This window comes from Solanum stenotomum, chromosome 1 (assembly GCF_019186545.1).
Source record: "Solanum stenotomum isolate F172 chromosome 1, ASM1918654v1, whole genome shotgun sequence".
NCBI lineage: Eukaryota > Viridiplantae > Streptophyta > Magnoliopsida > Solanales > Solanaceae > Solanum > Solanum stenotomum.
Window position 1 is genome coordinate 19939905 of NC_064282.1, and position 12694 is coordinate 19952598.

Sequence of the window (12694 nt, forward strand, 5' to 3'; positions counted from 1 at the left end):
CAGAATTGGAGCATTTTGTATGTTTTGTAATAGACATAATACATAAATATGTCATTTAACTTGGCTTCAACTAATATCTATACCCTCTAACTTTTGGTGTGCAAAAGTAGACATACACGTCCTACGTGACATAATACATTTAGGACACTACATAAGACACAAAGTTGTCATGTAGGATGCCACGTAGAATTAATGTGTCTATTTGTTTAATTTTATACAAGTTCAAATATCTACTTGTACACACTCAAAGTTGGAGGGCGCAGAGTTGAAGCCAAGTTAAAGAGAATATTTATGTATTATGACTTTGTAATATTTGGGTGACTTTCTTTAGTGGACAAAACAATAGTGAATTGATTTTCTTGATTTGGAGGTATATGCCCTGCACATATCTTATCCTAATTTGAGAGCCCCAACTAACTTGTATCTTATTGTTCAACAAACAATCATCTCTTATTTTTAAAAATAGAAGTCTATACTAAAAGCAAGAAAATCAAAGAAACAAGATGAGCTTGGGGAACTTAAAAAGGAATTACCAAAAGTTGAAAGAATCTGAATTCTGAATTGACACCTCAACTTCACCTACTTTGCTTCCCTTTCCATCTAAGCCCCCTTAGTTTACACTCCTTCCCAACAACAAAACAGAATAACAAGGCAAAAACACTTGATGGGGTTCTTTCTTTTGCTCTCTTTGTTTGAGAAAAATGGAACCTTTCTTGATTCTAAGTGCTACTAGTTAGGCTTATAGTGCAAAGTTTTTTTGTTTTTTTTTTTTAAACATGGGATCTATTGGAAATACTAATCCATGGGCACCTTATGATAGTTATAAAGATTGTTCACAAGGGGTTTGTAGTGTTTATTGTCCACAATGGTGTTACTTTCTTTTACCTCCTCCTCCTCCTGATGATGAAGATGCATCAGATGATTCAGCCACAGCTTTCTCCCCTCTCATCATAGCAATCATCGGTATCTTGGCAAGTGCTTTTCTTCTTGTTAGTTACTATACCATCATTACTAAGTATTGTAGGAGGAGGAGGAGCAGAAATGGTGCAACAGAGTTGGAAGCTAATCAAAACGAGACGCCTCAAGATCAGTGGCAACTTGCTACTGTTGCTGGATTGGATGAGTCTACCATCAAGGCTATCACAGTGTGTAAGTTCAAGAAAGGTGAAGGATTGGTTGAGGATACTGAATGTGCTGTTTGTTTGAGTGAGTTTCAAGAAGATGAGAATCTTAGGCTTTTGCCTAAATGTAGCCATGCTTTTCATCTCCCCTGTATTGATACTTGGTTGAAATCTCATCCAAATTGCCCTCTTTGTAGAGCTAATGTAGTATCTCCTCCTGCTCCTAGTACTACTAGTAGTCGTCCGTCATTGCCTCCTCCTATTCCTTCTCCAATGACCATAAATGCTCTTCAATTTCAAAGACAAAATGACTTGATCTTGGTGGTGGATCATAATCATGATCATGATCACGAAGGAGTACTACATCGCGATGAGGTTGTAGTTACCATTGTTTGTGATGATGATGTTTCAACAAAGAACAATTCAGGGGAGAATTCTGAATTCAGTGGAAATAACAGAATTGGTAATGAATTCAGAAGATCAACCTCTTTAAGTGCATTTTCAAGACAACATCTTTTTGTCTGCAATCCTGTTTCAATGAACAGATCTGTCTCCACAGGAAGATTCATATTTTCTTGAAACATATTTTAAGTCTTGGCTGAAACTCTGTAAATTCTTGAAGTATACCAACACTTAATGAAATTTAATGAAGTCTGATTTTTCTTCAGTTCTGGAGTGACTATCTGATAAAATGTAGAGTAGTAACTTATACTAGTATTTACAAATTTTTCTTGTTAGAGTTTGAATTTTGTTATTAGAGCTATGTCAAATATATTTGTTCAAGCTAGATCTTTCATATTGTGACTAGTAAGAACAAATTTGTCGCCACGAGTCATCAAAAACATGCCCCACCCCCCCCACCCACTATAGTGTTCTAGCTAGAAATATTCTTATATTATTTGGATCTTTTGGTTCGCAGACTAAATTATTCAGAATTATAGTTGCGTGATTTTAATTTCTGAACTAATTTATTTCATCCGAAAGATGGGATAAAATAGTAGTACCAAGTTGGAAGGGATATAGTACCAAATGATCCCTTACGGTTTAGACCATATAATTAACAAGCATCACCCCATCATAATTCATACTAATTACCAATGCTTATTTATGTGCAATATCCAAACCGGACAACACCAACACGATCTCGATCTCGATCCTTCCTTTTTCAAGTATTTGATTACTAGTTCAATGTAGCTTTTTCTTTGTAGGTATCAAAACTCCTTAATTAAGGTTAAGATTACCTAATCAAGATTATTTAGAGGGATAAGTGCAGTTGGTAAGCTAATCTACTAACCTCCCTTACCCCATTTCGACCCAAGAAAGTCTGATAAATGACAAGTTTTAATCATCTCATGATTTCATTTAATGAGATGAAATCGCATTGCCAAACACCTACTAAGTCTAGCTAGTAAGCCTCACACTTTCTAACTTATATATGATGAGCTCTATCTTTACTTTAATTAATTAAATTTTACCTCTTCTTTTTTGGGTTTAATTATTTGGTATCTATAGTACAATTTACTATCCCAACTAATTTAAATTCGAGTCCTTAAGGCTCATGAAGAGGAAATTGCTTCCTAATTCCATTTCGAGTGCATGCTTGACCGTGAAACTTTTAGTTAAGGGGATAGGCATTATAGTATCACTAGATAATGGATACATGTGTATCCAATCTCAAGGTTTTACATATCATACACCAAATTTTTTAGGACGTTCTTTTCATCTAGTGACAACTGACAAACACATTTGCATATTGAAGACGTGAGTCAATTATATATTTATTCAATTATATAACGTGTGTTTTATGAATTAGAAGCTTGACGATTTTAATTATACGTGTATCTATATTTAAGCATATCCATTCTTTCGATTTTTATAGGGATCTTTACGTTGGAAAATTAAAGAGGGTTGATTAATTAATTAAAGAGACCGTGATAGGTATGTTCCCAAATCTCATCTTGGGAGGTTTTCCTTATGAGTTATGATACATGAAAAAGTGTTGTATCAAATTAATCTAGGAAGTAAGCATTTCGATATGCCATAAAAGGCTACGAGTAGGAGAGGTGTCAAAACTAACAAATTCGAAAATAGATAAATTATATTTATGTAATCAAATTTATTATTAGACTAGTGAATTCATCCGCGCTTCGCGCGGTCATGAAAAACAAAAATAATTTACTAAATATTATTTACATAGAAGAGGTATTATATATATATATATATATATATATAGAGAGAGAGAGAGAGAGAGAGAGAGAGAGAGAAATGTCTTCTTATGTATATTTAATATATTTGAATTTTAGTTGAAATTTTTAAATACTTTTTGAGAATTTCTTCATACATAAAAAGAATATAAAATAAAATAATTATATTATACCTTCCTATAAATATATAGATGTATAATTTGGTTCCATAGGCAAAAAATATGAAAAAAAATTACATGTAATATCTTCTTTAGATGAAAGAACATTCTTATGATTTATAACGATTTAAAATAAATAACATAAATACACTATTTTTGAAAGTGAAAAAAAAACCGATAGAAGAAGAAATAAATAAATATAGTTTTAAAGAATAGGTGCTATGTATTGGATTTGGTAATTATAATTAATATACTTTTACTGTAAATGAGTAATAGTTACAATTAAATAATGAGTAATATTTTAATCCTGGAACTTCTACGTACCAATTAACTTTAATGTAGAATAATAATTTTTATAACATGAAAAAAATATAATTAGTGTTCTTGTTCTTAAAAAGTCAAGTCAATTAATTTTTATTATTATAATTTCAAAACATTATGAGCATGTAAGCCAAAATGAACTTAAACAATGATGACCCAAAATGCCCTTTTCTCGTATTTATTCTATATTTAAGTTATTTATCCCGATACAATATATATTTGACTAAATATACATACATCATCTTCTTATATTGAATTTTAGAGATAAATCAAGCACTAATTTATAATACTAATTAGAACTAAAAGAAATTATAGATTTACAACAATAAGAAGTTCATACAAGAATTAAACTTAAAAGCCATCATAAAGATACACGAGAAAGAAATAATACAATACATATATCATTGTGACTTTAATCATTAAAATAAAAAATAGAAGGAAAAACAAAATCAATACATATTGTCTAAAATCTTGTCATATCCACTTCACAAGTCTATCAATATTCAAGAGCTTTCTTCTTCTTTTCCGAGCCAAACAAAAGCAGAGAGACATCACTCTTGTTGATATCCACTTCACAAATCTATCACTATTCAAATGCTTTCTTCGTAAAAAAATAAATTTAAGAGACATCATAGATATATTTATATAAAAAAAGAAAGTAAAAAAGAATAGTACAATACACATATCATTAAAAATAGAAGGAAAAAGAAATCAAGACATAATTATCTAAGTTGTTGTCAATATCCACTTCACAAGCCGATCAATATTCAAGAGTTTTGTTCTTCTTCTTCTTCTTCTTCTTTTTCGTTTTCAAGCCAAATAAAAGCATGAATATAATACTATAGTAAAAATGAAGAATAACTTTGGATAAAATCTCATGAAACAAAAAATATGAATTTATATAGAAATAATAGAGGAATATCATAAAGTATCTTAACTTTCATATTTAATATTTAAGGTTTATGAATATGAAAAGTTGTAAATTATGAGAGTTATAACTATATGCATATTATATCTAATAAAGAAGATATATTATGGTGGGAGAGGATTATGAATATGGAAAGTTGAAAATTATGAGAGTTATGAATATATGCACATTATATCTAATAAAGAAGACATATCATAGTGAGAGATGAAAAGTTGAGAAATTGAATATAAAGACTTTATGAGTTATTAAAATAAAATAAATAATTAAATGAAGAAAAATGATAAAAAATATATAGATTTTAAAGTAAAATTATTGTTTTGAATGATGTAAATTCATAAGCCCACTGAAACCAAAGTATTCTTTTTTATTTTATAAATAAAATTGAACCAAAATAATCGCAATTTTTTTTTTTATATAAATATATTTTATATGTTAAATTTAAATAGACACATTAAGAAAATTCATTCCAATTTTGAGGGACTATTTAGGAATTTAGCGGATTTAGAATAGATATATTTGTTACATTAGTAAGTACAGAGACCGACTTTGTAAAATCGTGTAAGTAGATATACCAATTTGTACATTAAGCAAATTACGTCTTTTCCCAACATTTTCCAAACTATATATATATATAACACCAGCTACAGCTCCTTCACTGTTCTCCATNATGTAAATTCATAATCCCACTGAAATCAAAGTAAAATAAAATTGAACCAAAATAACCGCAAATAATTTTTTATATATAAATATATTTTATATGTTAAATTCAAAATAGAAACATTAAGAATATTAATTCCAATTTTGAGGGACTATTTAGGAATTTAGCGGATTTAGAATAGATATATTTGTTACATTAGTAAGTACAGAGACCGACTTTGTAAAATCGTGTAAGTAGATATACCAATTTGTACATTAAGCAAATTACGTCTTTTCCCAACATTTTCCAAACTATATATATATATAACACCAGCTACAGCTCCTTCACTGTTCTCCATTCTTGATTTTTCCAAGAAAACGCAATTTGTTCCTCGGAGATGGTTTTACACAATAAGCTTTCTACTTGTTGTATATCTCATGAGTTCTATAAAGTTGCTACGAACAACCCCAACAAAATTGCAGTCATTCAAGCTTGTGGGGGTCTCAAAATCGCCAAAGAATTTCGACTTTCTTGCAGTGAAAATGGCGACCAAGATACCCGGGAGGAGTTTCAAGAGTTCGTTTCTTCCAAAAGAAAGTCGGTTAGTCCCCCGGTATACGAAGGTGATCAGTGCTTCACGTTTTCCGAGATATTGTCCGCAGTTGATTCTCTTAGTTCACGGCTCCGATGCATTCTTGATGGTGGTGATGACCCCAATCTTGTGAAACCCTCTTCAGGTAACTGAAATTTGTGATTTTAAGTGGGGTATTATGAATTAACGGTACGATGAAGAAAATATGGTGTTAATGTGTGTCTAAGTTACTGATATTTGTGCTATTAACTACGGTTTTACTGAATTAAGATTAAGTTTTCTTTCCTTATTTATGGAGTAAACCAAGATTCTTCTTTCTGTAGTAATTTGTGAACATATGTATCTTGATCTAGTTCGGAGAATGATTCTTGCTTAATTGTTACCTTTCCTACACTCGAGGGCTCGACGTACTGGTGAATGTGAATATATTGTGCGTGTTGTATCAGTGGTTTCTTGAATTTTTATATGTTGTGCGTGTTGTAGCAGTGGTTTCTTGAATTTTTTTTATCTTGTACCTGTTGTAGCAGTGGTTTCTTGAATATTTTATATCTTGTGCGTGTTGTAGCAGTGGTTTCTTGAATTTTTTATATCTTGTGCATGTTGGTTTCTTGAATTTGTTATATCTTGTGCATGTTGCAGCGGTAGTTTGTTGAATTTTTTTTTGGCTTTCTAATTTTGCTTTAGATAACTTTTACCTTCTTAGTTTTTTTTTGTTGCTTTTAGAATAAGGTCTGTGCTATCTGAAAGTGAGCAACTTTGCCAAAAGGTTAATGGATGGTCCTATCTTACCCGCCATCTGGAAAAAAGTCTCTTTTTGCCTTTGGCCCTTGACGGAGCTCCCACCCGAGTCTAATGATAGACAGTACTCAAAAGTTGGAACATTGTTCTCTAAGATTCTGGACCAAAAGAATAATGGAGGGAAAATTGAGCAAAATCAGATGGCACAAGGGCAAATTCAGATAGTTTCCCTTAATCTGTGTTTACTATGATTCCTAAATGAATGTGAAAATGTTATATCCATTTCCTTGAAATATTTTGGTTTTATAGAAACCTTCCGGATGTTGTTGATTGCTTTGTGAGTAAACTAATTAGGCATTGCAACTTTTCATGGTTAGTAGTTAATATGCATCAAACTGCAAATGACTGCAGTTCCAAGGACCAGTTACTTGTCGGGTCTTCTGATCGAGGTTTAGAGCAGTATACACAGCTGCTCCATAAAACATATATCCCAAAAGTAGTTGGAATATATATGGAGCCTTCAGTTGTGTACATTGTTTCTGTTCTATCGGTTTTGAGGTGCGGAGAAGCATTTATGCCGTTAGATCCATCATGGCCAAACGAAAGGATATTATCGGTAATATCTTCTTCAAAAGCTGATCTTATTGTGGGCTATGAATCTTCAGTTGACAGAACTTGTCACCAGCTTGATAAATTACGATGGCTCATTCATAAAGGCAGTTATCCTGTTTTTTATATGTCTATAGAGGATGTCATCCGAAAAAAATCTGACTCATTGTTAGCATGGCCTTGTGAAAGTGAAAGGTTGAGATCATTCTGCTACTTGATGTACACATCTGGATCCACTGGAATACCCAAGGGGGTATGTGGTACTGAAGTAGGTGAGTTGTACATCCTTGAGAATGTTTAACCATTTCTCATCAATTTATATTGTCACCGTACAAACTATGCTTTTATCGTTCAGTTTTACTTAGGCATTAGTTCAATTTATTTTATCATACACTTGCAGGTCTTCTGAACCGCTTCTTGTGGATGCAAGGATCATTTCCCTTTCAAAAAGAAGAAATCCTTCTTTTCAAAACATCCATAAGCTTCATTGACCATTTGCAAGAATTTTTAGGAGCTATACTTGCTAATTGTACATTGATCATACCTCCTTTCAATCAGCTGAAGGACAATATATTTTGTGTAGTCAATCTCTTACAGGTATATGTGAACAGTTTATTTACCCTTTGAATTTCTTGTTACTTGGCAGTGCATTTCAAAGGGTGTGAATTTTTTTCTCATTTGGTTGCCAACAACAGTAGGGGCTTTCCTATCCATTAACCAATTGCTTATTCTAACGATTACAAACATAAAGCAAGTATTTTCACTCAGGTGCTGCCGGATGGAAGGGTCTTGACTCTTGAGAGTATTGGGTGCTTGTTGATATAGTAGAATCTATATCTGAGTAAATGAATTACAGCCTTCAACTTCCATGTCACTGCTTCAGTGATCAATTAACTTCCTCTACAATTTTTTTAGACTTCTATATCTAGTATTTGCATGAGTTCCTCCATTTATTTTTACCGTAGCTTCTGTATTGGCTGGTGTAAATTCTGCAATAAGCTGAAATACTACTGGACAAAAACCATCACGCTCTGTCTCTCTCACACACACACACACACTTAAGACGGGGGAGGGGTGCTTGTACAACTCTTATTTTCTTTCAATTTTCGGTATTATATAATCTAGATTACTGTTATTGGTAATAATTGCATGAAGTCCAAGTGAGTAATGTTCACTTTGTGAATCCATGATTAGAAAATTTTCAAATATTGCAAGAAAAAAGATTCGTGACTATTCTTCGTTGTTTTCTGCACACCGACAGTGTGCTTTACTGAAAAAAAATTAAGCTACCTTCATTGGATGGATTTCTGGTTGTTCTATAACAGGCTCTGGTCTTGGTTGGGAATCTTTACTCTTCTCTTTTGCATTTACTCTGCCTGCCTTGGATCTTGAATCTCTTCTCTGGCTGGTCAGTGATTTATCTTTTGCAAACTGAAAATTGAGCCACCTTTCTTTCTTTCTGATGCAGAGGACAATTTTGCCATATACTCGTTAGGGAAAAGGGTCAGATTTGTCTTTATATTATTTAAAATTGAGCAACTTTGCCCTCAGTTATACTTTGGGTTTAATTTTACCCTTCCCCGGTGAAAAGTTTCGTTTTTTCCTGGACCCCTAATGTCGCTCCAACTTTTATCTAATTGAAAACATAGTCGGGAGGGGTAAATTTGTACCTTTTTCTCGAAGTATCTTGACATCTGGTGTCCACCCATTTCATGCTAGAGCTCCCTTAATGTCAAGGGGAAATACAACACGATTTTCTAACAAAGGGTGTGAATGGACCCAAGGTATGACGGAGGATGAAAATTTCGGATAGAGTAGGGGGGAATTTGGACCTTTTCCATTTTCTTTGTTCTTTCCCATACTATGAGAGCATTGCATCTTTAAAAAATTCCATTATTTTTTCCATCATTTATCTTCAGGAATATTCTATTAGCAGGCTTGTGGCAGTTCCATCTCTTATAAGGGCGATTCTTCCTGCTCTGCATAGCATGCATTATCCTAAAGCTCAGATCTCCTTAAAACTTCTAGTGCTAAGTGGTGAAATTTTTGATATTTCTCTGTGGAAGATGCTGGCCAAGTTGCTACCCCAGACTTCTGTTCTTAATATTTATGGAAGCACAGAGGTAGATTTCTGTCTGTGTGATTTATTTTTGGGTTAATTATATCCTTACAACTTATAATATTGAATAGGGAAAAGGGTCAAAAATACCCCTCAACTTTTGTTTATTAGTTGATTGTACCCTTGCCGTTAAAACAAAGTTATTTATACCCTCGCCGTTACCAATTTCATCATTTATATCCCTCAATTGACGGAAATCCCCAAATTGACCCGAATTTAAAAAAAAGCCCATTCCTCATTTTAAACCCAATGCCCCGACCCTCTAACGCATAACCCGCCATAGTGATCAATGGTGATCAACTGACAACTTCAACGGGAAAGGAAGTTTTTGGGGATAATCAAGAAAAGTGTAATTCAGATTCCGAGTTCTGGGGATTGTTGAAATTAATGGTGATGCTATGGCGGCTGAGTTCTGGGGGAGTTTTAGTACATTGGTGAATCAACAAACACTTACTAATGATTCTTTCAAGGCTCTCAAGCCTAACTATGATTATTCTATTCCATTTTCCACCGGTTCTTTCTAGGTTTTTTGAGGAAGAGGAGAGGGTGGAGTACATGTACATGTATTCATGAATTTTTTAATTTTTTTTTTGGTAATTTAGCTGCTCTATCAAAATTGTTTATTTGACCGGGTTGGTACGGGTTATGCGTTAGAGGGTCGGGGCATTGGGTTTAAAATGAGAAATGGGTCTTTTTTTTAAAATTCGGGTTAATTTGAGTCAACTTGGGGATTTCCGCCAATTAAGAGGTATAAACGATGAAATTAGTAACGGCGAGGGTATAAATAACTTTGTTTTAACAGCAGGGGTATAGTCAACTAATAAACTAAAATTAAGGGGTATTTTTGACCCTTTACCCTATTGAATAACTTGGAAGGAAAAAAGACTCCATGTCCATCGTTGTGAGTTACTATTTGGTCACTTGTGCTCTGGAAGTTATAATAATTCACTTGAAAAGAGAAACTTTGAGTAATGCTTGCTCATATCAAACAAGATGCTGATTTTCTTCACCCTTTTATTTGTACCAACTTTTGTACTCAATACAATCACTTTAGTCTGGAGTTGAAAGATGGGAAACTTATGTTCGTTATTGAATTTTAGTGCTTGTGACCGTAATCCGTGCATATTAGCCTTTAAGCTGGATGATCTGAGTTTAATGCTGGCTCTCTACTTTTTGGTATACATCGTGTGTATGGGAGATTTTCCATACTGATTGAATTTTTTTTACCTCTCATAAAGAATATCTGTGATTTGAGCTAGTACTCTCCTTTTGCTCATGCGGTTAACTAAGTTTAATTGAAATGATATAGCCACTCTGGTTTTGTCCCCCTTTGTTGAATTGCCCTTCTACAATCTCACCATCAGCTACTGCAACCACTTCCCCGAACCTCCTCTGGATCATGGGGGTGGAATCTTAGCGGGAGGTGGTGGTGGGGGTGGATGCATGCTATAAAAGGAGGTTACAGAGGATGGTTTTGGGAACACATAGGAAGAGCCTGGAGACCTTGAAATTTCCAGCTTTATTTAGTTTTACTCCAACCATAGATATGTGCAGTTGGCTCGTTTACAGCTGATTGAAGTTTACACATAACAATTGCAGTAATTGTAGTGCCTGAAAACAGTAANCCCCCCCCCCCCCCGCAAAAAAAAAAAGAAAAGAAAGAAGAAAAGAAGAGAAACAGAGAAAGGTGAGAATTAGTGAAAGAATTCATTTGCTAGGTTAGTTATGCTGGAGTTTGGTTTTCTTCATTTTTAGTTGCAGCTGGCTGGTGCTGCTATGAACAACTTATTGATCAGCATATTGATCACTACACATAACTTATACATTATAGTTAGTATTGCATGAAGGTGATCCTTTCAAACTTAGATGCCATGCTTTTAGTGTGATTATAGACACATTCTGTATAGTGTACACCGGTTATGTTTATGGAGCAACTTTATTTGTGAGTTTGAGATATGATTTTTGCCAAGCCTATCCACTCATTTTTTTTTGAACTTGGTAAGGTTGTATTATATCACAAAACGCCCATGTACTGAAACCTTATATACAAAAGCCCCAAATTCTTACTGCTCTATGGCTAAATTGAGTCTAAAACATCAATTATAGAGACAGTATCATTTGAGTATAACTGATTACACCAAAAACATAATAGTAAAATGCAGTTGAGCTTCACTTTCTGCACACTATTTTCTATGCTCTCAAAACACCTAGAGTTCCTCTCTTTCCATATTGCCCACCATATTGAAACAGGGATAAGTCTCCATCTGCCTCTGTCTTTTGCCAGTACTCCTGCTTCCTCCCAGCTCTTTAAAGCCTCTGAAACTTTCCCAGTCATAGTCCAGGAGATGCCTTTGTGACTCAAAAAAATCCTCCATAATTGTTGAGTGTACTTGCAGTGTAGAAACAGATGATTTACATTCTCTAAAGTCTCCCCACAGAGAAAGCATCTAGAGCATAAGGTTATCCCTCTCTTCATGACATTGTCTTGAGTAAGAGCTGCTTCCTTGGCCAACAACCAGACAAAGCAAGATCCTCTGTATCCACTCATTTAATTTATAGGTAATGTTTGGAACACCTTTGAGGATCCCCTGTATGAGTGTTTTGGGAAAAGAATAGGCTGCACAACTTGCAAATTTTTTAAGGAAACTAGTTTGGCATGGTCAAGTAGAGTTGGGTGCAACAACTCTCCAGCTGGTAACATTAGCACAATAAAGTCCAAAAGTAACAGGAAGCATTGATTGGATGAGAAACTTCTGTATATTGTAGGACATTTTATGATGAGAGTGAATTAAAGAAGCACTTCATTCTCTAGAACTTAGCATTGTTTGTCTCTCCGTAAATTCCAACAACTAACTATGTCTGAAGTAGACAATTATTTAGAATCAATAAAATTCAAGTTAGTGGAAAGATATTGAGTTTCTATTCTTGAGAGATACAACTGCTTGGTCAGTTCTTTCTAGACGAAGACGACCATCAGAGAAAGGAAGGTCAAAGTAACACTCTCTGTGGCAAGTACACAAATAGGGAATCCGAAGAAATTCATTGTGGTTTGTTGAGGGAGAAAGATACAAAAAAGGCTCAACAGGAATGGAGCTAGAATAGAGGGAAAGAGGTTAGGCTCAATCGGCAAATGAGTGGACTTGCAAGGGTTATAAATGATCATTCAACCCCAAACCTTCACGGGATGCCCTTTGAAAACCCTTACACAACCCATGAGGGACAAGTATAGCATTTTCTAACAGTTTTTGCTCAAGCTTGATTGGGAGT

At 34.0% G+C, this 12694-nt stretch overlaps 3 protein-coding genes across 13 annotated transcripts in view; all 3 read left to right on the forward strand.

Annotated features, from left to right (window-relative positions):
• The first annotated feature begins 457 nt into the window (after positions 1-457).
• LOC125874479 (RING-H2 finger protein ATL51) lies at positions 458-1754 on the forward strand. The gene has a single exon (XM_049555377.1). The coding sequence runs from the start codon at positions 777-779 to the stop codon at positions 1698-1700; it is 924 nt and encodes a 307-aa protein (XP_049411334.1). The 5' UTR covers positions 458-776; the 3' UTR covers positions 1701-1754.
• A 3948-nt stretch (positions 1755-5702) lies between these two features.
• LOC125847431 (putative acyl-activating enzyme 19) overlaps positions 5703-12694 on the forward strand; it is a 28842-nt gene continuing 21850 nt past the window's right edge. For 6 of the 11 annotated variants that reach the window (XR_007444440.1, XR_007444441.1, XR_007444444.1 and 3 more), the window contains exons 1-4: positions 5703-6106; positions 7077-7580; positions 7709-7905; positions 9228-9431. Coding sequence is in view for 5 of the 11 variants with exons in the window: in XM_049527085.1 (XP_049383042.1) it covers positions 5767-6106; positions 7077-7580; positions 7709-7905; positions 9228-9431 (1245 nt within the window). In the remaining 6 variants the exon portion in view is untranslated. The remainder of the gene's footprint in view (positions 6107-7076; positions 7581-7708; positions 7906-9227; positions 9432-12694) is intronic. The other 5 variants (XR_007444439.1, XM_049527064.1, XM_049527053.1 and 2 more) reach the window with 4 other exon arrangements.
• Positions 11565-12694, forward strand: part of LOC125847528 (uncharacterized) — a 126551-nt gene continuing 125421 nt past the window's right edge. Inside the window, exon 1 of the mRNA XM_049527136.1 lies at positions 11565-11575. The gene's annotated coding sequence lies outside the window, so the exon portion shown is untranslated. The remainder of the gene's footprint in view (positions 11576-12694) is intronic.

Bases quoted from the DNA above. Each gene is read 5' to 3' on its own strand.
- LOC125874479 (XM_049555377.1), top strand. From the start codon at position 777: ATGGGATCTATTGGAAATACTAATCCATGGGCACCTTATGATAGTTAT.